At 38.0% G+C, this 24844-nt stretch overlaps 3 protein-coding genes across 3 annotated transcripts; all 3 read left to right on the top strand.

The window, feature by feature from the left end:
- The first annotated feature begins 1306 nt into the window (after positions 1-1306).
- Positions 1307-4871, top strand: LOC113072831 (uncharacterized). Its single transcript, XM_026245789.1, has 5 exons — positions 1307-1927; positions 2352-2636; positions 2748-3363; positions 3470-3738; positions 3841-4871. Exons 1-5 carry the CDS (start codon positions 1480-1482, stop codon positions 4137-4139), a joined length of 1917 nt encoding a protein of 638 aa, XP_026101574.1. The 5' UTR covers positions 1307-1479; the 3' UTR covers positions 4140-4871.
- A 1566-nt stretch (positions 4872-6437) lies between these two features.
- Positions 6438-10252, top strand: LOC113072815 (uncharacterized). Its single transcript, XM_026245788.1, has 5 exons — positions 6438-7311; positions 7737-8021; positions 8133-8748; positions 8855-9123; positions 9226-10252. Exons 1-5 carry the CDS (start codon positions 6864-6866, stop codon positions 9522-9524), a joined length of 1917 nt encoding a protein of 638 aa, XP_026101573.1. The 5' UTR covers positions 6438-6863; the 3' UTR covers positions 9525-10252.
- A 1632-nt stretch (positions 10253-11884) lies between these two features.
- Positions 11885-20286, top strand: LOC113087407 (uncharacterized). The gene is made up of 11 exons (XM_026255582.1): positions 11885-12661; positions 13086-13370; positions 13482-14097; positions 14204-14472; positions 14575-14870; positions 15219-15230; positions 17477-18017; positions 18442-18726; positions 18838-19453; positions 19560-19828; positions 19931-20286. The coding sequence occupies exons 1-11, from the start codon at positions 12214-12216 to the stop codon at positions 20227-20229; spliced, it is 3936 nt and encodes a 1311-aa protein (XP_026111367.1). The 5' UTR covers positions 11885-12213; the 3' UTR covers positions 20230-20286.
- The last annotated feature ends 4558 nt before the right edge of the window (positions 20287-24844 follow it).

Genomic DNA, 24844 nt, shown 5'->3' with positions numbered 1-24844 from the left:
CAACAGTATACAAGTCTCAGTTAGTCTGACATACCAGTTTTTCCCCAGAAAAAGATACAAATAGAATAAGAACATTTTAGTAATGAAACATGCTTGAAAAAAACATTTGCAAGATTTTTCAATGCAATTAGTTTTTGTTGCATTGCGCTTGAGGGATGCGTTTGACCGCTGCAAGTTCATAACGTAACGTTAAATATGAAAATGATCCACTATAAACAATCACACAATAATGTCTTGAACAAAGAGGATTTAGGCAACACTTGAAATGAAAGTAGCCAACTGTGGGGGGTGTGTGTGTGTGTGTGTGTGTGTGTGTGTGTGTGTGTGTGTGTGAAAGAGAGAGAGAGTGAGCGCGCGCTAATGCGTCAACATCAAAAACGCGTTCTGTGGGAATGACCCTTCATTATGCATTTGTTTATTTAAAACTGTTATAAATTAAATTACTTTAAACAAAAATGATTGACAAACATTAAAAATAACTTTGTTTCAAAATGTATTTGGTATCGAACAAATCAGTCCAAATTAAGGTAACGTTAGACAGAAAAGACCATAAGTCTTGTACTTACGGTAGCCTTACAAGTTCATTCAGTGAAGGATTCGTCCGACTGATTCAGATTCAAACCATGCAATCATGAAACATGAAAATTAACTGTTTAACTTGAATCATTTTTTGATGGTAAAACTGCATTCAAGCATAGTAACGTTAAATGTGACATAAACGCATAAATAATTATTTATTTTCTGAGCTAATGAGCCAAAGCGAAAATCATAGACAGTAAAAGAAATGGACACAGCGACCCCATTGGAACTCAACTGAGACAATTGAAGCCCATTTTTAGCGTTTTTTAGCACTTCCGTTTCTGACGGGCAGACTCAAACTAAGCTTTGTGACGTCAGACAGGTTTCTGACGGGCAGACTCAAACTAAGCTTTGTGACGTCAGCAACCTGTCTGACAGATGTAAATCTTCTAAGTGGCTGTGCGTGCAAACTGCCATCGTTAATCTTGCAGAGACGGCGAGCTTGAGCGGGGAGTTCTTTGTCGTGAGTGAGCAGGATTAAGTATTCTGATTAATTATTTTGTATAGTATTTTAAAATGTAACGCCAGTACGCCATATTAAGTTTAATTGCCGGGAGCTTCTCCTCCTGTCTGTACGGTAATGCGACAGAGAGATGGAGGATGCTGCCCTTGGTAAACAATCCGTTTCCATGGCAATTTGGAACAAGACACGTCACTGTTTCATGACGTCACAGACCCAGTCAGTATAAAAGGACTCGCCCTGGCAGAATCTTTTTAGTTGAGTGATGTTGCCAATAGAGACTTTTGTCTGAGAGAACTCTGTGAAAACAAACCTAGCAACACTTGTACAAACGCCAGTCCGTATAGATCGAGATATATTTAATCTGTACAGACAGTGTGTATCAGATAACATTACAGTTCAAACTGACATTACCAGATACGGTTTACTTATCTGTCAGTATGAGAACCACAGACACAATGTCCACAGACGTGAGAGAGGTGCTTCTGGAGGTTTACGTCAATGATGCCTTCTACTTCGGTGACAGCTACTGGGCATCAGATGATAAAGATGTGCAGCTGGAGTTTGAGATCACCGATGACATCTACGACCTTATCAGCGGCAGTGCATCTCGAGAGTTAGATGTGCAGCTGGAGGTTGTGACAGTGGATCATGTCTCAGGCAGATACTGCAGTCCAGGAGAGATGCGTGTGCAGCTGGAGGTTAACTCTAGTGACAACATCTCAGTCTGTGAAGTGAAAGATTTGCAGCTGGAGATGAACAGGAACGACAGCATCTCAGAGCTGAAGAGTCCTACACTGGTCTCTGAAGATCTGAGCGACCCAGCAGGACCTTCAGTGGAAGAGGCCAATGATCAGGGTGGCCTGGATGCTGAGAACAGTCCAACAGGTGAAGACATGCATATGTCTTATTCATGTTTATTTGTGTTGTTAGAGATGTTTCTAATAGTAAATTATTATATGTTAGCTGTGACAAAGACCTAATACTGTTTTCCTACACCTCGTTGAGCTCTCAAGCTACAACCACCAGATTTGTCAGTGACCGTTAGGCTGATTTGAATTTTGGTTGCTATATTTTTTCTAAATTATCTGACTTATGGAATTCCTGTAGCGACTTCCAAACGCTGATAGATTTCCATTTAGCTCTGAAAACTTTTGAAAGTAATGCCTTGTTTAGATTTCAACCACTCTCTCGATCTATCTGCTAAAAATAGTGGGGTTTGAAAGGTTTTTTAAACTTCAAGCTTTTAAAAGTTTTTTTTTTTTTAACTCTCAGACAAGGCTTATCTAGTTTGTTTTCTTATTTTTTTCAGGACTCACTGTCTGGGAGATAACCAGGAAAATGGTGGCAATCTTCCAGCAAATATTTGCAGTTTTCCAGACAAAAATGCCGGAAACTGTTGGGCAACGTGAAGTGGATCTTCCCGATCCAAAGGAATCGTTTGTTCCAGATCCAAGTGCTCTCAAGCCAGAACCTGAAATGGATCTGTTAGATACCGAGCAATCGTGTATCCCTGAACCTGAAGTGGATCTCGTGGTTCCTTCTGAACCTAAACTGGATCTGGTTGATCCAGAGGAATCATGTGCCAGCCCAAAAGGTGAAAAGATGCAAATAGAAATGTCTTCTTACAATTTGGACTAATTAATCATGTTTAATCTGGTGAGAGATGTTTCTAATGCCACATTGTATGTTTTTCTTCTTTTGTCAGAAACTACCAAAGCCACGAAGAATAAGAAAGTTCTTGGCTTCGTTGTAACTAAGAGAGTAGAATATGCTACAGTGAGGAATATGAAAAAAACCTTCCTCCAGAACAACAGATCGAACTCAGCATGGCCTGAGATGGATCTGAATGTTTGTGAACCAAAACCTATTGAGGATTTGGTTGCTCCTCCTAAATGGGATCTGGTTGATGCAGTGGAACTGTACACCCCGAGTCCTAGCGTTCCTGAGCCGGACTCTGAGGAGGATCTGGATGATCCTCTTGAACGTGAATGGGATAAGGACTCGATGGAATTATACGCCCCGGGTTCAAGTGTCCCTGAGCCAGACGCTGAAGAGGATCTGGTTGATTCAGTGGAATTGTACCTCCCGGGTCCAAGCGTTCTCAAGCCACGATCTGAATGGGATCTGGCTACTCCAGTGGATTTGGGTGCACCAAGTCCAAGCGTTCTTGAGCCAGAGTCTACAGTGTTATCTGAACTTGCAAGTTTGGAAAACTACGTCCCTTTAAACATGCTCCAACTAGAGGATCGTTTGAAGCAGTGTACACTGCTCAAACAAAGACATGTCACCAATGTCTGGCCCAGGGTCTTCATCGGAGACGAGTAAGTCTGCAACACAATTGTACTTCTATCATTGTTCTGTCATTTATTCTACAACGTAAATAGTTTTATATAAAAGACTAACCAAGGCTGTTGTGTTCTTGTGCAGAGAGGCTGCAACAGACCGAGATATGCTGCAGGAGATGTGCATCACTCACATTCTGAACGCTGCAGCGCCCAAAAAGGACTTGAACTACTTCTTGGGAAAATCTTATGTTGAAGATCTAGAAGGAACAGTCAATACAGGGTCCAGATATTACAGAGGCTTGCACATCAATTATTACAGCTTGCCTACAACGGACAGACACTGTTCTGACATCAGCAAGTGCTTCATGCCAGCTGCAAAATTCATTGACAATGCCGTGAATAAGCCAGGAAGTAAGGGCTGACACAAACACACTCCATATCTTGTCTATTATCAAGTGTGTTATAGTCTATTAATGAGTTTTTTTGACCATATTTCTTTTTTTGTTTCCTCAGGTAAGGTGTTGATTTGCTGCAAGCAGGGTGTCGACCACTCTGCGACTCTGTTTCTGGCATATCTGATGATCTGCCATGACATGATGGTGGAGGATGCCATTGATGATGTCATAAAGTCGAGACGCATCCAGCCCTCCAGAGACTTCCTGAAGGAGCTGATGCTCCTCAATGCTGACCTTGTGAACAAGCGAAAACTAAAGTTGGAGGACATAAAAAAGGGCAAAAAAACGAGAAAATGGCAGCTAAAAAAGAAGTGTAGAGATATACTAAAAGATATAAAAGAAAATGTGCACATATAGAAATGTCAATAAAATGAATGGATAATGTCCTGATAATGAGCTGCTTTGTTTTGTAATGTATTTGTTTTTTTACAGTGCAAATAAATATCTGTACTGATAGATATAATAGATAAGATGGATATAATCCTATCAGCATTGTATTTTATGTATTTTATGTACTTTAATGAATTGCTTACAGTGCAAATGAATAAGTGCACAGATAAAAAAACTAAATAGAGGCATTGTTAGATGCCAGTGTTTCGTGATATAATTGCTATGCAAAGATTTGATTTTAAAAAAAATATTTCAGTATCATAGCTATTAAACTATATGTTGTTATGATTTGAAATTTGTATTTTCCCTTAGAATGATCTCAAAGTAAAAAGATGAGCTAAAGTCTGATTTTGTGGTGCTGTGCTTTAAAATGATTTTTGACAGTAGTCAGTGCTGAGCACTGTAAGGTTAACCCTGCCTGGTTTAAATGTTTGAAAATGATTAACAGCTGAAAACATTCATTGGAAATTTAGAAAAGTGATCAAATGTAATCAGTTACAATACTTTAATAAAGTAGTTGAAATAGTTAGATAATTTCTTTAGTTAAGGAGCTTTTATTTATCCACCTTATTTTTGCAATGTTGAAGTTGTTTTCCGTGAAGGTGTGGGATTTCCGGTTCATTCACAGCTTTACATAAATAACAGAAAATAAAATGCAGAAAATGGTAGATGTGTTTCGCCTGAAAACAAGTGTTTAGGATTACGAGAATACATTAAAATAATATAAGAAATACCAGTTTCCTTAGTATCATTATATCGCTCTTGAAAACCCTAGGCGTTCCCAACATGTGGCATTTCGAGCTTTTCTAACAAGTTAATAATTTTGTGAAGCAATTGGTTCAGTTGATTCAAAGTTTTGCAGGTTATTTTCTCCCATCACCAGTTTAACACATTTTTTTTTTAAGTTTAAATTCTTTGATGACAGGTTTTTAGAACCAAGTTTCACGCACGAGGCATAAGTGCAAAAGTTGAATAAGTCTGTCTTATCATGTGTTGTATTGAAAAGCAATAGAAACGCTAAACTGTTGATTGCAAGCTGCGGCTGTACAATGTAAAAATCTATAAGAGTCAAGTGAACTCTTGACCTTTGTAGTTAAGTCTGTAAAACACTCGTCTCTCTGCTGAATTCAGGTCCCTCTTATGTCGCCTGTCAGTAAAGTGATGTGATGTTTTAATGACACGTAATAAAAATGAAGAATTGTTCTCTCTAGACAAATCTATTTAATACAAAATAAGCTAGTAAAAATTATAAAATAACACATTTACATATTCATGGCATTAGATGATTGGCTTATTGCATTTAATAGATATTCATTTAACATTAACATTTAATCATTTAGCAGACGCTTTTATCCAAAGCCACTTATATGAGTAGAGCAAATAAAATCAATTTAAACCAATAGGGCAACAGTATACAAGTCTCAGTTAGTCTGACATACCAGTGTTTCCCCAGAAACAGATACAAATAGAATAAGAACATTTTAGTAATAAATAATTTGCAAGATTTTTCAATGCATGTTTTCAATGCAATGAGTTTTTGTTGCATTGCGCTTGACGGATGCGTTTGACCGCTGCAAGTTCATAACGTAACGTTAAATATGAAAATGATCCACTATAAACAATCACACCATACTGTCTTGAACACAGAAGAATTAGGCAACACTTGAAATGAAAATAGCCTACTGTGGTGTGTGTGTGTGTGTGTGTGTGTGTGTGTGTGTGTGTGTGTGTGTGTGTGTGTGTGTGAAAGAGAGAGTTTGTGCGTGAGCTCGCGGTAATGCGTCAACATCAAAAACGCGTTCTGTGGGAATGACCCTTCATTATGCATTTGTTTATTTATAACTGTTATGAATTAAATTACTTTAAACAACAATGATTGACAAACATTAAAAATAACTTTGTTTCAAAATGTATTTGGTATCGAACAAATCAGTCCCAATTAAGGTAACGTTAGACAGAAAAGACCATAAGTGGAGTATCATGAGTCTTTAGTACACAAAAAAATGGCTTAATATCTAAACAGTCTTGTACTTACAGTAGCCTTACAAATTCATTCAGTGAAGGATTCGTCCGACTGATTCAGATTCAAACCATGCAATCATGAAACATGAAAATGAACTGTTTAACTTAAATGAATACTTTTTTACATTTACATTACATTTAACTTACTTTTATTCATTTAGCAGACGCTTTTATCCAAAGCGACTTACAAAAGACCTTTTTTGATGGTTAAACTGCATTCAAGCATAGTAACGTTAAATGTGATTTTTTTTTTCATGCTGTGTCGCTGGAGATGGATCGCAGCAAATGCAGACATAAACGCGATATGAAATGTAGTTGAAAACCACTTTTAAAAATAATTATTTATTTTCTGAGCTAATGAGCCAAAGCGAAAATGCTGACGTTGGTAAACAATCCGTTTCCATGGCAATTGGAACAAGACGCGTCACTGTTTCATGACGTCACAGACCCAGTCAGTATAAAAGGACTCGCCCTGGCAGAATCTTTTTAGTTGAGTGATGTTCGCAACAGAGACGTTTGTCTGAGAGAACTCTGTAAAAAACAAACCTAGCAACACTTGTACAAACGCCAGTCCGTATCGAGATATATTTAATCTGTACAGACAGTGTGTATCAGATAACATTACAGTTCAAACTGACATTACCAGATACGGTTTACTTATCTGTCAGTATGAGAACCACAGACACAATGTCCACAGACGTGAGAGAGGTGCTTCTGGAGGTTTACGTCAATGATGCCTTCTACCTCGGTGACAGCTACTGGGCATCAGATGATAAAGATGTGCAGCTGGAGTTTGAGATCACCGATGACATCTACGACCTTATCAGCGGCAGTGCATCTCGAGAGTTAGATGTGCAGCTGGAGGTTGTGACAGTGGATCATGTCTCAGGCAGATACTGCAGTCCAGGAGAGATGCGTGTGCAGCTGGAGGTTAACTCTAGTGACAACATCTCAGTCTGTGAAGTGAAAGATTTGCAGCTGGAGATGAACAGGAACGACAGCATCTCAGAGCTGAAGAGTCCTACACTGGTCTCTGAAGATCTGAGCGACCCAGCAGGACCTTCAGTGGAAGAGGCCAATGATCAGGGTGGCCTGGATGCTGAGAACAGTCCAACAGGTGAAGACATGCATATGTCTTATTCATGTTTATTTGTGTTGTTAGAGATGTTTCTAATAGTAAATTATTATATGTTAGCTGTGACAAAGACCTAATACTGTTTTCCTACACCTCGTTGAGCTCTCAAGCTACAACCACCAGATTTGTCAGTGACCGTTAGGCTGATTTGAATTTTGGTTGCTATATTTTTTCTAAATTATCTGACTTATGGAATTCCTGTAGCGACTTCCAAACGCTGATAGATTTCCATTTAGCTCTGAAAACTTTTGAAAGTAATGCCTTGTTTAGATTTCAACCACTCTCTCGATCTATCTGCTAAAAATAGTGGGGTTTGAAAGGTTTTTTAAACTTCAAGCTTTTAAAAGTTTTTTTTTTTTTTAACTCTCAGACAAGGCTTATCTAGTTTGTTTTCTTATTTTTTTCAGGACTCACTGTCTGGGAGATAACCAGGAAAATGGTGGCAATCTTCCAGCAAATATTTGCAGTTTTCCAGACAAAAATGCCGGAAACTGTTGGGCAACGTGAAGTGGATCTTCCCGATCCAAAGGAATCGTTTGTTCCAGATCCAAGTGCTCTCAAACCAGAACCTGAAATGGATCTGTTAGATACCGAGCAATCGTGTATCCCTGAACCTGAAGTGGATCTCGTGGTTCCTTCTGAACCTAAACTGGATCTGGTTGATCCAGAGGAATCATGTGCCAGCCCAAAAGGTGAAAAGATGCAAATAGAAATGTCTTCTTACAATTTGGACTAATTAATCATGTTTAATCTGGTGAGAGATGTTTCTAATGCCACATTGTATGTTTTTCTTCTTTTGTCAGAAACTACCAAAGCCACGAAGAATAAGAAAGTTCTTGGCTTCGTTGTAACTAAGAGAGTAGAATATGCTACAGTGAGGAATACGAAAAAAACCTTCCTCCAGAACGACAGATCGAACTCAGCATGGCCTGAGATGGATCTGAATGTTTGTGAACCAAAACCTATTGAGGATTTGGTTGCTCCTCCTAAATGGGATCTGGTTGATGCAGTGGAACTGTACACCCCGAGTCCTAGCGTTCCTGAGCCGGACTCTGAGGAGGATCTGGATGATCCTCTTGAACGTGAATGGGATAAGGACTCGATGGAATTATACGCCCCGGGTTCAAGTGTCCCTGAGCCAGACGCTGAAGAGGATCTGGTTGATTCAGTGGAACTGTACCTCCCGGGTCCAAGCGTTCTCAAGCCACGACCTGAATGGGATCTGGCTACTCCAGTGGATTTGGGTGCACCAAGTCCAAGCGTTCTTGAGCCAGAGTCTACAGTGTTATCTGAACTTGCAAGTTTGGAAAACTACGTCCCTTTAAACATGCTCCAACTAGAGGATCGTTTGAAGCAGTGTACACTGCTCAAACAAAGACATGTCACCAATGTCTGGCCCAGGGTCTTCATCGGAGACGAGTAAGTCTGCAACACAATTGTACTTCTATCATTGTTCTGTCATTTATTCTACAACGTAAATAGTTTTATATAAAAGACTAACCAAGGCTGTTGTGTTCTTGTGCAGAGAGGCTGCAACAGACCGAGATATGCTGCAGGAGATGTGCATCACTCACATTCTGAACGCTGCAGCGCCCAAAAAGGACTTGAACTACTTCTTGGGAAAATCTTATGTTGAAGATCTAGAAGGAACAGTCAATACAGGGTCCAGATATTACAGAGGCTTGCACATCAATTATTACAGCTTGCCTACAACGGACAGACACTGTTCTGACATCAGGAAGTGCTTCATGCCAGCTGCAAAATTCATTGACAATGCCGTGAATAAGCCAGGAAGTAAGGGCTGACACAAACACACTTCATATCTTGTCTATTATCAAGTGTGTTATAGTCTATTAATGAGTTTTTTTGACCATATTTCTTTTTTTGTTTCCTCAGGTAAGGTGTTGATTTGCTGCAAGCAGGGTGTCGACCACTCTGCGACTCTGTTTCTGGCATATCTGATGATCTGCCATGACATGATGGTGGAGGATGCCATTGATGACGTCATAAAGTCGAGACGCATCCAGCCCTCCAGAGACTTCCTGAAGGAGCTGATGCTCCTCAATGCTGACCTTGTGAACAAGCGAAAACTAAAGTTGGAGGACATAAAAAAGGGCAAAAAAACGAGAAAATGGCAGCTAAAAAAGAAGTGTAGAGATATACTAAAAGATATAAAAGAAAATGTGCACATATAGAAATGTCAATAAAATGAATGGATAATGTCCTGATAATGAGCTGCTTTGTTTTGTAATGTATTTGTTTTTTTACAGTGCAAATAAATATCTGTACTGATAGATATAATAGATAAGATGGATATAATCCTATCAGCATTGTATTTTATGTATTTTATGTACTTTAATGAATTGCTTACAGTGCAAATGAATAAGTGCACAGATAAAAAAACTAAATAGAGGCATTGTTAGATGCCAGTGTTTCGTGATATAATTGCTATGCAAAGATTTGATTTTAAAAAAAATATTTCAGTATCATAGCTATTAAACTATATGTTGTTATGATTTGAAATTTGTATTTTCCCTTAGAATGATCTCAAAGTAAAAAGATGAGCTAAAGTCTGATTTTGTGGTGCTGTGCTTTAAAATGATTTTTGACAGTAGTCAGTGCTGAGCACTGTAAGGTTAACCCTGCCTGGTTTAAATGTTTGAAAATGATTAACAGCTGAAAACATTCATTGGAAATTTAGAAAAGTGATCAAATGTAATCAGTTACAATACTTTAATAAAGTAGTTGAAATAGTTAGATAATTTCTTTAGTTAAGGAGCTTTTATTTATCCACCTTATTTTTGCAATGTTGAAGTTGTTTTCCGTGAAGGTGTGGGATTTCCGGTTCATTCACAGCTTTACATAAATAACAGAAAATAAAATGCAGAAAATGGTAGATGTGTTTCGCCTGAAAACAAGTGTTTAGGATTACGAGAATACATTAAAATAATATAAGAAATACCAGTTTCCTTAGTATCATTATATCGCTCTTGAAAACCCTAGGCGTTCCCAACATGTGGCATTTCGAGCTTTTCTAACAAGTTAATAATTTTGTGAAGCAATTGGTTCAGTTGATTCAAAGTTTTGCAGGTTATTTTCTCCCATCACCAGTTTAACACATTTTTTTTTTAAGTTTAAATTCTTTGATGACAGGTTTTTAGAACCAAGTTTCACGCACGAGGCATAAGTGCAAAAGTTGAATAAGTCTGTCTTATCATGTGTTGTATTGAAAAGCAATAGAAACGCTAAACTGTTGATTGCAAGCTGCGGCTGTACAATGTAAAAATCTATAAGAGTCAAGTGAACTCTTGACCTTTGTAGTTAAGTCTGTAAAACACTCGTCTCTCTGCTGAATTCAGGTCCCTCTTATGTCGCCTGTCAGTAAAGTGATGTGATGTTTTAATGACACGTAATAAAAATGAAGAATTGTTCTCTCTAGACAAATCTATTTAATACAAAATAAGCTAGGAAAAATTATAAAATAACACATTTACATATTCATGGCATTAGATGATTGGCTTATTGCATTTAATAGATATTCATTTAACATTAACATTTAATCATTTAGCAGACGCTTTTATCCAAAGCCACTTATATGAGTAGAGCAAATAAAATCAATTTAAACCAATAGGGCAACAGTATACAAGTCTCAGTTAGTCTGACATACCAGTGTTTCCCCAGAAACAGATACAAATAGAATAAGAACATTTTAGTAATAAATAATTTGCAAGATTTTTCAATGCATGTTTTCAATGCAATGAGTTTTTGTTGCATTGCGCTTGACGGATGTGTTTGACCGCTGCAAGTTCATAACGTAACGTTAAATATGAAAACGATCCACTATAAACAATCACACCATACTGTCTTGAACACAGAAGAATTAGGCAACTCTTGAAATGAAAATAGCCTACTGTGGTGTGTGTGTGTGTGTGTGTGTGTGAAAGAGAGAGTTTGTGCGTGAGCTCGCGGTAATGCGTCAACATCAAAAACGCGTTCTGTGGGAATGACCCTTCATTATGCATTTGTTTATTTATAACTGTTATGAATTAAATTACTTTAAACAACAATGATTGACAAACATTAAAAATAACTTTGTTTCAAAATGTATTTGGTATCGAACAAATCAGTCCCAATTAAGGTAACGTTAGACAGAAAAGACCATAAGTGGAGTATCATGAGTCTTTAGTACACAAAAAAATGGCTTAATATCTAAACAGTCTTGTACTTACAGTAGCCTTACAAATTCATTCAGTGAAGGATTCGTCCGACTGATTCAGATTCAAACCATGCAATCATGAAACATGAAAATGAACTGTTTAACTTAAATGAATACTTTTTTACATTTACATTACATTTAACTTACTTTTATTCATTTAGCAGACGCTTTTATCCAAAGCGACTTACAAAAGACCTTTTTTGATGGTTAAACTGCATTCAAGCATAGTAACGTTAAATGTGATTTTTTTTTCATGCTGTGTCGCTGGAGATGGATCGCAGCAAATGCAGACATAAACGCGATATGAAATGTAGTTGAAAACCACTTTTAAAAATAATTATTTATTTTCTGAGCTAATGAGCCAAAGCGAAAATGCTGACGTTGGTAAACAATCCGTTTCCATGGCAATTGGAACAAGACGCGTCACTGTTTCATGACGTCACAGACCCAGTCAGTATAAAAGGACTCGCCCTGGCAGAATCTTTTTAGTTGAGTGATGTTCGCAACAGAGACGTTTGTCTGAGAGAACTCTGTAAAAAACAAACCTAGCAACACTTGTACAAACGCCAGTCCGTATCGAGATATATTTAATCTGTACAGACAGTGTGTATCAGATAACATTACAGTTCAAACTGACATTACCAGATACGGTTTACTTATCTGTCAGTATGAGAACCACAGACACAATGTCCACAGACGTGAGAGAGGTGCTTCTGGAGGTTTACGTCAATGATGCCTTCTACCTCGGTGACAGCTACTGGGCATCAGATGATAAAGATGTGCAGCTGGAGTTTGAGATCACCGATGACATCTACGACCTTATCAGCGGCAGTGCATCTCGAGAGTTAGATGTGCAGCTGGAGGTTGTGACAGTGGATCATGTCTCAGGCAGATACTGCAGTCCAGGAGAGATGCGTGTGCAGCTGGAGGTTAACTCTAGTGACAACATCTCAGTCTGTGAAGTGAAAGATTTGCAGCTGGAGATGAACAGGAACGACAGCATCTCAGAGCTGAAGAGTCCTACACTGGTCTCTGAAGATCTGAGCGACCCAGCAGGACCTTCAGTGGAAGAGGCCAATGATCAGGGTGGCCTGGATGCTGAGAACAGTCCAACAGGTGAAGACATGCATATGTCTTATTCATGTTTATTTGTGTTGTTAGAGATGTTTCTAATAGTAAATTATTATATGTTAGCTGTGACAAAGACCTAATACTGTTTTCCTACACCTCGTTGAGCTCTCAAGCTACAACCACCAGATTTGTCAGTGACCGTTAGGCTGATTTGAATTTTGGTTGCTATATTTTTTCTAAATTATCTGACTTATGGAATTCCTGTAGCGACTTCCAAACGCTGATAGATTTCCATTTAGCGCTGAAAACTTTTGAAAGTAATGCCTTGTTTAGACTTCATCCACTCTCTCGATCTATCTGCTAAAAATAGTGGGGTTTGAAAGGTTTTTTAAACTTCAAGCTTTTAAAAGTTTTTTTTTTTTTAACTCTCAGACAAGGCTTATCTAGTTTGTTTTCTTATTTTTTTCAGGACTCACTGTCTGGGAGATAACCAGGAAAATGGTGGCAATCTTCCAGCAAATATTTGCAGTTTTCCAGACAAAAATGCCGGAAACTGTTGGGCAACGTGAAGTGGATCTTCCCAATCCAAAGGAATCGTTTGTTCCAGATCCAAGTGCTCCCAAGCCAGAACCTGAAATGGATCTGTTAGATACCGAGCAATCGTGTATCCCTGAACCTGAAGTGGATCTCGTGGTTCCTTCTGAACCTAAACTGGATCTGGTTGATCCAGAGGAATCATGTGCCAGCCCAAAAGGTGAAAAGATGCAAATAGAAATGTCTTCTTACAATTTGGACTAATTAATCATGTTTAATCTGGTGAGAGATGTTTCTAATGCCACATTGTATGTTTTTCTTCTTTTGTCAGAAACTACCAAAGCCACGAAGAATAAGAAAGTTCTTGGCTTCGTTGTAACTAAGAGAGTAGAATATGCTACAGTGAGGAATATGAAAAAAACCTTCCTCCAGAACGACAGATCGAACTCAGCATGGCCTGAGATGGATCTGAATGTTTGTGAACCAAAACCTATTGAGGATTTGGTTGCTCCTCCTAAATGGGATCTGGTTGATGCAGTGGAACTGTACACCCCGAGTCCTAGCGTTCCTGAGCCGGACTCTGAGGAGGATCTGGATGATCCTCTTGAACGTGAATGGGATAAGGACTCGATGGAATTATACGCCCCGGGTTCAAGTGTCCCTGAGCCAGACGCTGAAGAGGATCTGGTTGATTCAGTGGAATTGTACCTCCCGGGTCCAAGCGTTCTCAAGCCACGACCTGAATGGGATCTGGCTACTCCAGTGGATTTGGGTGCACCAAGTCCAAGCGTTCTTGAGCCAGAGTCTACAGTGTTATCTGAACTTGCAAGTTTGGAAAACTACGTCCCTTTAAACATGCTCCAACTAGAGGATCGTTTGAAGCAGTGTACACTGCTCAAACAAAGACATGTCACCAATGTCTGGCCCAGGGTCTTCATCGGAGACGAGTAAGTCTGCAACACAATTGTACTTCTATCATTGTTCTGTCATTTATTCTACAACGTAAATAGTTTTATATAAAAGACTAACCAAGGCTGTTGTGTTCTTGTGCAGAGAGGCTGCAACAGACCGAGATATGCTGCAGGAGATGTGCATCACTCACATTCTGAACGCTGCAGCGCCCAAAAAGGACTTGAACTACTTCTTGGGAAAATCTTATGTTGAAGATCTAGAAGGAACAGTCAATACAGGGTCCAGATATTACAGAGGCTTGCACATCAATTATTACAGCTTGCCTACAACGGACAGACACTGTTCTGACATCAGGAAGTGCTTCATGCCAGCTGCAAAATTCATTGACAAGGCCGTGAATAAGCCAGGAAGTAAGGGCTGACACAAACACACTCCATATCTTGTCTATTATCAAGTGTGTTATAGTCTATTAATGAGTTTTTTTGACCATATTTCTTTTATTGTTTCCTCAGGTAAGGTGTTGATTTGCTGCAAGCAGGGTGTCGACCACTCTGCGACTCTGTTTCTGGCATATCTGATGATCTGCCATGACATGATGGTGGAGGATGCCATTGATGACGTCATAAAGTCGAGACGCATCCAGCCCTCCAGAGACTTCCTGAAGGAGCTGATGCTCCTCAATGCTGACCTTGTGAACAAGCGAAAACTAAAGTTGGAGGACATAAAAAAGGGCAAAAAAACGAGAAAATGGCAGCTAAAAAAGAAGTGTAGAGATATACTAAAAGATATAAAAGAAAATGTGCACATATAGAAATGTCAATAAAATGAATGGATAATGTCCTGATAATGAGCTGCTTTGTTTTGTAATGTATTTGTTTTTTTACAGTGCAAATAAATATCTGTACTGATAGATATAATAGATAAGATGGATATAATCCTATCAGCATTGTATTTTATGTATTTTATGTACTTTAATGAATTGCTTACAGTGCAAATGAATAAGTGCACAGATAAAAAAACTAAATAGAGGCATTGTTAGATGCCAGTGTTTCGTGATATAATTGCTATGCAAAGATTTGATTTTAAAAAAAATATTTCAGTATCATAGCTATTAAACTATATGTTGTTATGATTTGAAATTTGTATTTTCCCTTAGAATGATCTCAAAGTAAAAAGATGAGCTAAAGTCTGATTTTGTGGTGCTGTGCTTTAAAATGATTTTTGACAGTAGTCAGTGCTGAGCACTGTAAGGTTAACCCTGCCTGGTTTAAATGTTTGAAAATGATTAACAGCTGAAAACATTCATTGGAAATTTAGAAAAGTGATCAAATGTAATCAGTTACAATACTTTAATAAAGTAGTTGAAATAGTTAGATAATTTCTTTAGTTAAGGAGCTTTTATTTATCCACCTTATTTTTGCAATGTTGAAGTTGTTTTCCGTGAAGGTGTGGGATTTCCGGTTCATTCACAGCTTTACATAAATAACAGAAAATAAAATGCAGAAAATGGTAGATGTGTTTCGCCTGAAAACAAGTGTTTAGGATTACGAGAATACATTAAAATAATATAAGAAATACCAGTTTCCTTAGTATCATTATATCGCTCTTGAAAACCCTAGGCGTTCCCAACATGTGGCATTTCGAGCTTTTCTAACAAGTTAATAATTTTTTGAAGCAATTGGTTCAGTTGATTCAAAGTTTTGCAGGTTATTTTCTCCCATCACCAGTTTAACACATTTTTTTTTTAAGTTTAAATTCTTTGATGACAGGTTTTTAGAACCAAGTTTCACGCACGAGGCATAAGTGCAAAAGTTGAATAAGTCTGTCTTATCATGTGTTGTATTGAAAAGCAATAGAAACGCTAAACTGTTGATTGCAAGCTGCGGCTGTACAATGTAAAAATCTATAAGAGTCAAGTGAACTCTTGACCTTTGTAGTTAAGTCTGTAAAACACTCGTCTCTCTGCTGAATTCAGGTCCCTCTTATGTCGCCTGTCAGTAAAGTGATGTGATGTTTTAATGACACGTAATAAAAATGAAGAATTGTTCTCTCTAGACAAATCTATTTAATACAAAATAAGCTAGGAAAAATTATAAAATAACACATTTACATATTCATGGCATTAGATGATTGGCTTATTGCATTTAATAGATATTCATTTAACATTAACATTTAATCATTTAGCAGACGCTTTTATCCAAAGCCACTTATATGAGTAGAGCAAATAAAATCAATTTAAACCAATAGGGCAACAGTATACAAGTCTCAGTTAGTCTGACATACCAGTGTTTCCCCAGAAACAGATACAAATAGAATAAGAACATTTTAGTAATAAATAATTTGCAAGATTTTTCAATGCATGTTTTCAATGCAATGAGTTTTTGTTGCATTGCGCTTGACGGATGTGTTTGACCGCTGCAAGTTCATAACGTAACGTTAAATATGAAAATGATCCACTATAAACAATCACACCATACTGTCTTGAACACAGAAGAATTAGGCAACACTTGAAATGAAAATAGCCTACTGTGGTGTGTGTGTGTGTGTGTGTGTGTGTGTGAAAGAGAGAGTTTGTGCGTGAGCTCGCGGTAATGCGTCAACATCAAAAACGCGTTCTGTGGGAATGACCCTTCATTATGCATTTGTTTATTTATAACTGTTATGAATTAAATTACTTTAAACAACAATGATTGACAAACATTAAAAATAACTTTGTTTCAAAATGTATTTGGTATCGAACAAATCAGTCCCAATTAAGGTAACGTTAGACAGAAAAGACCATAAGTGGAGTATCATGAGTCTTTAGTACACAAAAAAATGGCTTAATATCTAAACAGTCTTGTACTTACAGTAGCCTTACAAATTCATTCAGTGAAGGATTCGTCCGACTGATTCAGATTCAAACCATGCAATCATGAAACATGAAAATGAACTGTTTAACTTAAATGAATACTTTTTTACATTTACATTACATTTAACTTACTTTTATTCATTTAGCAGACGCTTTTATCCAAAGCGACTTACAAAAGACCTTTTTTGATGGTTAAACTGCATTCAAGCATAGTAACGTTAAATGTGATTTTTTTTTCATGCTGTGTCGCTGGAGATGGATCGCAGCAAATGCAGACATAAACGCGATATGAAATGTAGTTGAAAACCACTTTTAAAAATAATTATTTATTTTCTGAGCTAATGAGCCAAAGCGAAAATGCTGACGTTGGTAAACAATCCGTTTCCATGGCAATTGGAACAAGACGCGTCACTGTTTCATGACGTCACAGACCCAGTCAGTATAAAAGGACTCGCCCTGGCAGAATCTTTTTAGTTGAGTGATGTTCGCAACAGAGACGTTTGTCTGAGTGAACTCTGCGAAAACAAACCTAGCAACACTTGTACAAACGCCAGTCCTTATAGATCGAGATATATTTAATCTGTACAGACAGTGTGTATCAGATAACATTACAGTTCAAACTGACATTACCAGATACGGTTTACTTATCTGTCAGTATGAGAACCACAGACACAATGTCCACAGACGTGAGAGAGGTGCTTCTGGAGGTTTACGTCAATGACGCCTTCTACTTCGGTGACAGCTACTGGGCATCAGATGATAAAGATGTGCAGCTGGAGTTTGAGATCACCGATGACATCTACGACCTTATCAGCGGCAGTGCATCTCGAGAGTTAGATGTGCAGCTGGAGGTTGTGACAGTGGATCATGTCTCAGGCAGATACTGCAGTCCAGGAGAGATGCGTGTGCAGCTGGAGGTTAACTCTAGTGACAACATCTCAGTCTGTGAAGTGAAAGATTTGCAGCTGGAGATGAACAGGAACGACAGCATCTCAGAGCTGAAGAGTCCTACACTGGTCTCTGAAGATCTGAGCGACCCAGCAGGACCTTCAGTGGAAGAGGCCAATGATCAGGGTGGCCTGGATGCTGAGAACAGTCCAACAGGTGAAGACATGCATATGTCTTATTCATGTTTATTTGTGTTGTTAGAGATGTTTCTAATAGTAAATTATTATATGTTAGCTGTGACAAAGACCTAATACTGTTTTCCTACACCTCGTTGAGCTCTCAAGCTACAACCTCCAGATTTGTCAGTGACCTTTAGGCTGATTTGAATTTTGGTTGCTATATTTTTTCTAAATTATCTGACTTCTGGAATTCCTGTAGCCGACTTCCAAACGCTGATAGATTTCCATTTAGCTCTGAAAACTTTTGAAAGTAATGCCTTGTTTAGACTTCATCCACTCTCTCGATCTATCTGCTAAAAATAGTGGGGTTTGAAAGGTTTTTTAAACTTCAAGCTTTTAAAAGTTTTTTTTTTTTAACTCTCAGACAAGGCTTATCTAGTTTGTTTTCTTATTTTTTTCAGGACTCACTGTCTGGGAGATAACCAGGAAAATGGTGGCAATCTTCCAGCAAATATTTGCAGTTTTCCAGACAAAAATGCCGGAAACTGTTGGGCAACGTGAAGTGGATCTTCCCGATCCAAAGGAATCGTTTGTTCCAGATCCAAGTGCTCTCAAACCAGAACCTGAAATGGATCTGTTAGATACCGAGCAATCGTGTATCCCTGAACCTGAAGTGGATCTCGTGGTTCCTTCTGAACCTAAACTGGATCTGGTTGATCCAGAGGAATCATGTGCCAGCCCAAAAGGTGAAAAGATGCAAATAGAAATGTCTTCTTACAATTTGGACTAATTAATCATGTTTAATCTGGTGAGAGATGTTTCTAATGCCACATTGAATGTTTTTCTTCTTTTGTCAGAAACTACCAAAGCCACGAAGAATAAGAAAGTTCTTGGCTTCGTTGTAACTAAGAGAGTAGAATATGCTACAGTGAGGAATATGAAAAAAACCTTCCTCCAGAACGACAGATCGAACTCAGCATGGCCTGAGATGGATCTGAATGTTTGTGAACCAAAACCTATTGAGGATTTGGTTGCTCCTCCTAAATGGGATCTGGTTGATGCAGTGGAACTGTACACCCCGAGTCCTAGCGTTCCTGAGCCGGACTCTGAGGAGGATCTGGATGATCCTCTTGAACGTGAATGGGATAAGGACTCGATGGAATTATACGCCCCGGGTTCAAGTGTCCCTGAGCCAGACGCTGAAGAGGATCTGGTTGATTCAGTGGAATTGTACCTCCCGGGTCCAAGCGTTCTCAAGCCACGACCTGAATGGGATCTGGCTACTCCAGTGGATTTGGGTGCACCAAGTCCAAGCGTTCTTGAGCCAGAGTCTACAGTGTTATCTGAACTTGCAAGTTTGGAAAACTACGTCCCTTTAAACATGCTCCAACTAGAGGATCGTTTGAAGCAGTGTACACTGCTCAAACAAAGACATGTCACCAATGTCTGGCCCAGGGTCTTCATCGGAGACGAGTAAGTCTGCAACACAATTGTATTTTTCTCATTGTTCTGTCATTTATTCTACAACGTAAATAGTTTTATATAAAAGACTAACCAAGGCTGTTGTGTTCTTGTGCAGAGAGGCTGCAACAGACCGAGATATGCTGCAGGAGATGTGCATCACTCACATTCTGAACGCTGCAGCGCCCAAAAAGGACTTGAACTACTTCTTGGGAAAATCTTATGTTGAAGATCTAGAAGGAACAGTCAATACAGGGTCCAGATATTACAGAGGCTTGCACATCAATTATTACAGCTTGCCTACAACGGACAGACACTGTTCTGACATCAGCAAGTGCTTCATGCCAGCTGCAAAATTCATTGACAAGGCCGTGAATAAGCCAGGAAGTAAGGGCTGACACAAACACACTCCATATCTTGTCTATTATCAAGTGTGTTATAGTCTATTAATGAGTTTTTTTGACCATATTTCTTTTGTTGTTTCCTCAGGTAAGGTGTTGATTTGCTGCAAGCAGGGTGTCGACCACTCTGTGACTCTGTTTCTGGCATATCTGATGATCTGCCATGACATGATGGTGGAGGATGCCATTGATGACGTCATAAAGTCGAGACGCATCCAGCCCTCCAGAGACTTCCTGAAGGAGCTGATGCTCCTCAATGCTGACCTTGTGAACAAGCGAAAACTAAAGCTAGAGGACATAAAAAAGGGCAAAAAGAGGAGAAAATGGCAGCTAAAAAAGAAGTGTAGAGATATACTAAAAGATATAAAAGAAAATGTGCACATATAGAAATGTCAATAAAATGAATGGATAATGTCCTGATAATGAGCTGCTTTGTTTTGTAATGTATTTGTTTTTTACAGTGCAAATAAATATCTGAACTGATAGATATAATAGATAGGATGGATATAATCCTATCAGCAGTGTATTTAAGTATTTTATTTATGTACTTTAATGAACTGCTTACAGTGCAAATGAATAAGTGCACAGATAAAAAAACTAAATAGAGGCATTGTTAGATGCCAGTGTTTCATGATATAATTGCTATGCAAAGATTTGATTTAAAAAAATATTTTAGTATCAAAGCTATTAAACTATATGTTGTTATGATTTGAAATTTGTATTTTCCCTTAGAATGATCTCAAAGTAAAAAGATGAGCTAAAGTCTGATTTTGTGGTGCTGTGCTTTAAAATGATTTTTGACAGTAGTCAGTGCTGAGCACTGTAAGGGTAACCCTGCCTGGTTTAAATGTTTGAAAATGATTAACAGCTGAAAACATTCATTGGAAATTTAGAAAAGTGATCAAATGTAATCAGTTACATTACTTTAATAAAGTAGTTGAAATAGTTAGATAACTTTTTTTAGCTAAGGAGCTTTTATTTATCCACCTTATTTTTGCAATGTGGAAGTTGTTTTCCGTGAAGGTGTGGGATTTCCGGTTCATTCACAGCTTTACATAAATAACAGAAAATAAAATGCAGAAAATGGTAGATGTGTTTCACCTGAAAACAAGTGTTTAGGATTACGAGAATACATTAAAATAATATAAGAAATACCAGTTTCCTTAGTATCATTATATCGCTCTTGAAAACCCTAGGCGTTCCCAACATGTGGCGTTTCGAGCTCTTCTAAAAAGTTAATCATTTTGTGAAGCAATTGGTTCAGTTGATTCAAAGTTTTATAGGTTATTTTCTCCCATCACCAGTTTGACACATTTTTTTTTTTGTTTAAATTCTTTTACTTTGATGACGGGTTTTTAGAACCACGTTTCACGCACGAGGCATAAGTGCAAAAGTTGAATAAGTCGGTCTTATCGTGTGTTGTACTGAAAAGCAATAGAAACGCTAAACTGTTGATTGCAAGCTGCGGCTGTACAATGTAAAAATCTATAAGAGTCAAGTGAACTCTTGACCTTTGTAGTTAAGTCTGTAAAACACTCGTCTCTCTGCTGAATTCAGGTCCCTCTTATGTCGCCTGTCAGTGAAGTGATGTGAGATTGAGATGAGATTATCTTCCCATTCCAGTCCACTTTTTCAGGATGATCCACATAAAAATCAGACTGGTGCCTGATGAAGAGCTCTTGAAATAAAAACAAGAAAATAAAGTTAATTTTTAAGACAACTACTCACCTCATTCCAGTTCCCCACTGTCCATTCGGACCTACATGGTACATCTCGGTTGGAAGGTGTCACAGGTTTAGGTTTGAGCAGCTGCTTGCTGTCCCAAGGGTGAAGAACCCGCTCCTCTCCGGCCACAGTCCGCACACACAGAACTGTGCGCTTTTTCACTCCGTTTGGACCGCATGTAGCTGAGCATGTCTGCCATCCTCCCACCCACCACCTGATATAGAAATTGATCAAAAGTCAAAGTAAAGACATTTCTGAAACATCATGTGACACTGAACGCTGGAGTAATGATGCTGAAAATTCAGCTTTGCATCACAGGAATAAATTACATTTTTAAATAAATTGCAATAAAAAAAGTTTCATAATTTATAATTCATAATTTTCCTCTTGGCAGGTCTTCCAGTCAGTTCTATCAAACCTTTACAATTAATCCAGAACGCGGCAGCAAGATACATTTTTAATGAGCCAAAAAGAATAAACGTCACACCTCTGTTTATCAGTTTGCACTGGCTTCCAATAGCTGCTCGCATAAAATTCAAGGCATTGATGTTTGCCTTCAAAACTACCACTGACATCAAAATCAATCCTTCTATAATGAGCTCAAGAGTTTAAAGCAGCAGACGAGCATGTACTTGGAATATAAAGATGATAATATAGTTATCTTTATACTTTTCATTCTTGGTGTGAACAAGGCGTTAGACCCAAAGAAGAAAAAACACCTAAAATGTATAATTAATTGGTATTTTTACCATGCAAACATCAAATAGTATTTAGGCAATAATCTATAATCCAAAACTCACGCTGTTTTCCAACTGATTAAACAGAGCAAACAACAACTAAACACTTGTGTCAGGAATCCACACGCCTCTAATGCTGGCTAATAAAAGTGGGGCTTTTATGAATGTGAACCAACAAACTCAATAAAATTGTAAGCAGCCACATGTAAGAAGTTTTATGTTAATGAACAGGCCTCGACCCGCCGCAGCGTGCATTAACACAGTATCTTGGCTCAGATGTTCAACTGAACAAAGGACAAGCTTTTATTTCTCAAGTCACTTTACATTTGTGTAGCCAGTTGTGTTTATTCAAATAGTCCTTGAGGAAGAACTAAATTTAATCAACTAGACTTGATTACTACGATGCTAGGATGTTCGGGTTCAGGCTCATTTGATGATAATAAGAAATGTTTCTTGAAGAGTAAATCAGCATATTAGTATGATTTCTGAAGGATCACATGACTCTGAAGACTGGAGTAATGATGCTGAAAATTCAGCTTTGCATCACAGGAATAAATCTCATGTTAAAATATATTAAAATAGAAAACCCTTACTGTATTTTAACTAGACTTTGCATCTTTGGTGAGCATAAGAGACATATTTCAAAAACATTAAAAACCTCTCTAAAGGAGGGATGTTTTCTGGCACACGGCTTCGTGTTGCAAATGCTATAGATCATCACCAAAATGTACAAGAGACAGAGAAGGTGGAGGGACTGAAATTAAGGAAATTCACAAGTGGTTACTTAAAAACCAAAAATGGAGTGGTTGTAAGATGCCATCAATTTATGACAACATACCAAATAGTTTGTAAAAGAGTTACAAGAGTGCCCTCTATATGTATTCTGCTGGTAGTACAGCAGATAACTTCCCTACGATCATACACTCACCAGAGATTCACCACTGACACACATAATAAACACGCAGTATTGCATAGCAGGCACGTGCAGAGGGGGGGGGGGGCGTTGGGTGCTTGAGCACCTGCCCCTTTGCCCTTTGGTGCCCAAAGTGCCCTTTTGTCAAAGCAAAATTTCCTCTAATTTTTTTTTTTTTTTTGTAATAACGTTTCCTTTTGTGAATGCCTGTTCATGCCCAATCTAAATATTAGTAAAATTTTGAATAATAATTTAGCCGTCAATAAGATGACCAACATGATGACCTTTGACCTGACGACGACGACCTCCTCATCCAACCGGGACAATTCGTCACGCCGCAGCGCATTTTTTAATTGTCAGAGGATATTTTCATTACCGCGGAAGCTGGTAAGTGGTGTTTCATTCTCAGCGAAGTGATTTTGATATGTATTTACTTATTATTATTTTACAAGAACGACGTGATGTGAGAACATGCAGATATGTTGTTTATATTGCGGTGTGTAGCCTGTAGAGTAACGTTAGCGTGCTGTTTGAGGGAGAAACGTTTCACAGGCATCGAGGGGCAGAGGCGTCATGCCCATTCAAAGATTTCTGAGCCAAGTTGATTTTAAATGCAGCTTCCAAACGACAAAAAAAACAGCAGAATAATATTTTTTATATATTTGATATAATCACACTGTTGTGATTAGATCGTTCAGTGCACAGCATCAGCTGCTAAATTCAAATCTGTGTTCGCTGGCTGGCGCTGAGCCAGAGACGTTCTAACAACGCTTCATGATGATAACCAATCAAGGGTTCTGTTGCGCGAATGCAATGGCCAATCGGATATGTGCAGAAGAGTCATCATGAAACGCGGTGTTTTTGTTCACTTGCTCGCTGACTGAATTATTTAGCGAATCCTTTCTTCAGAGAGAGAGAGAGAGAGAAAAAACTAAAAACAATCCTGATGTGCATAATGTAATATAAAGTGCTTCAGTGATTTTAATGGGAGTTTTTGAGAGTGCCTGGACTGAATGTAAATGTTATTTGATAATGTAAATGTTCTTTACTCTCTGCAAAATTAAAGAGTTAAAATAAGTAACTTACAATATTGTTATTAAAATTTACATTAAATGCAAATTCAGTCGTATTAAAAATATTTTATGGCATGATATGGCACTTAAGTAAAAAGTCGGGGTTTTATGTGTAGTTAATAGATTACACTACCTTTCCATTTATTGATCAAATAACAATCAATAAAGGTGCAAAACGCGTTTACTTACACGTTTGAGAATCGAGATATTTCCTGATATATTAAGCATGTTTGGAATTGTTTTGAATAAAAAGGAAAAATAAATAAAACATAAGCCTATATAAGTTATACAGTGCTTTCATAGCATGACTCAGTTGTTTATTGTTTTGTATCAATATTTAAGGTGGACTTATTGATTAGGTGCAAGAGTAGTAGTGATGGTTAAAATAATAGATTGATAATGAAATAGTAGATTTTGCCTTGTTCCTAGATGGACAGAGACTGGAAAGTAATAGATCAGATGAAGAGATGGAGATAGAGGAAGAAAAAGAGGCAAATGTAGACTTTTTTACTTTTAAACTTAAAATTGTCTCTTCTAATCTTTTTCAAAACTGC

Source organism: Carassius auratus, chromosome 5, assembly GCF_003368295.1.
Source record: "Carassius auratus strain Wakin chromosome 5, ASM336829v1, whole genome shotgun sequence".
Taxonomy (NCBI): domain Eukaryota; kingdom Metazoa; phylum Chordata; class Actinopteri; order Cypriniformes; family Cyprinidae; genus Carassius; species Carassius auratus.
Note: the sequence above shows the minus strand (reverse complement) of the source record. Positions and strands in the feature narration are given on the sequence as shown.

What these genes read in the sequence shown, in the direction of transcription:
- LOC113072815 (XM_026245788.1), top strand. Translation starts at nt 6,864, where the DNA reads ATGAGAACCACAGACACAATGTCCACAGACGTGAGAGAGGTGCTTCTG. An exon ending in ATCATGTGCCAGCCCAAAAG is followed by an intron (nt 8,022 to 8,132) that starts GTGAAAAGATGC and finishes TTCTTTTGTCAG; the next exon opens with AAACTACCAAAGCCACGAAG. An exon ending in TGCCGTGAATAAGCCAGGAA is followed by an intron (nt 9,124 to 9,225) that starts GTAAGGGCTGAC and finishes TTGTTTCCTCAG; the next exon opens with GTAAGGTGTTGATTTGCTGC.
- LOC113087407 (XM_026255582.1), top strand. Translation starts at nt 12,214, where the DNA reads ATGAGAACCACAGACACAATGTCCACAGACGTGAGAGAGGTGCTTCTG. An exon ending in ATCATGTGCCAGCCCAAAAG is followed by an intron (nt 18,727 to 18,837) that starts GTGAAAAGATGC and finishes TTCTTTTGTCAG; the next exon opens with AAACTACCAAAGCCACGAAG. An exon ending in AGGGTCTTCATCGGAGACGA is followed by an intron (nt 19,454 to 19,559) that starts GTAAGTCTGCAA and finishes GTTCTTGTGCAG; the next exon opens with AGAGGCTGCAACAGACCGAG.
- LOC113072831 (XM_026245789.1), top strand. Translation starts at nt 1,480, where the DNA reads ATGAGAACCACAGACACAATGTCCACAGACGTGAGAGAGGTGCTTCTG. An exon ending in TGCTGAGAACAGTCCAACAG is followed by an intron (nt 1,928 to 2,351) that starts GTGAAGACATGC and finishes TATTTTTTTCAG; the next exon opens with GACTCACTGTCTGGGAGATA. An exon ending in AGGGTCTTCATCGGAGACGA is followed by an intron (nt 3,364 to 3,469) that starts GTAAGTCTGCAA and finishes GTTCTTGTGCAG; the next exon opens with AGAGGCTGCAACAGACCGAG.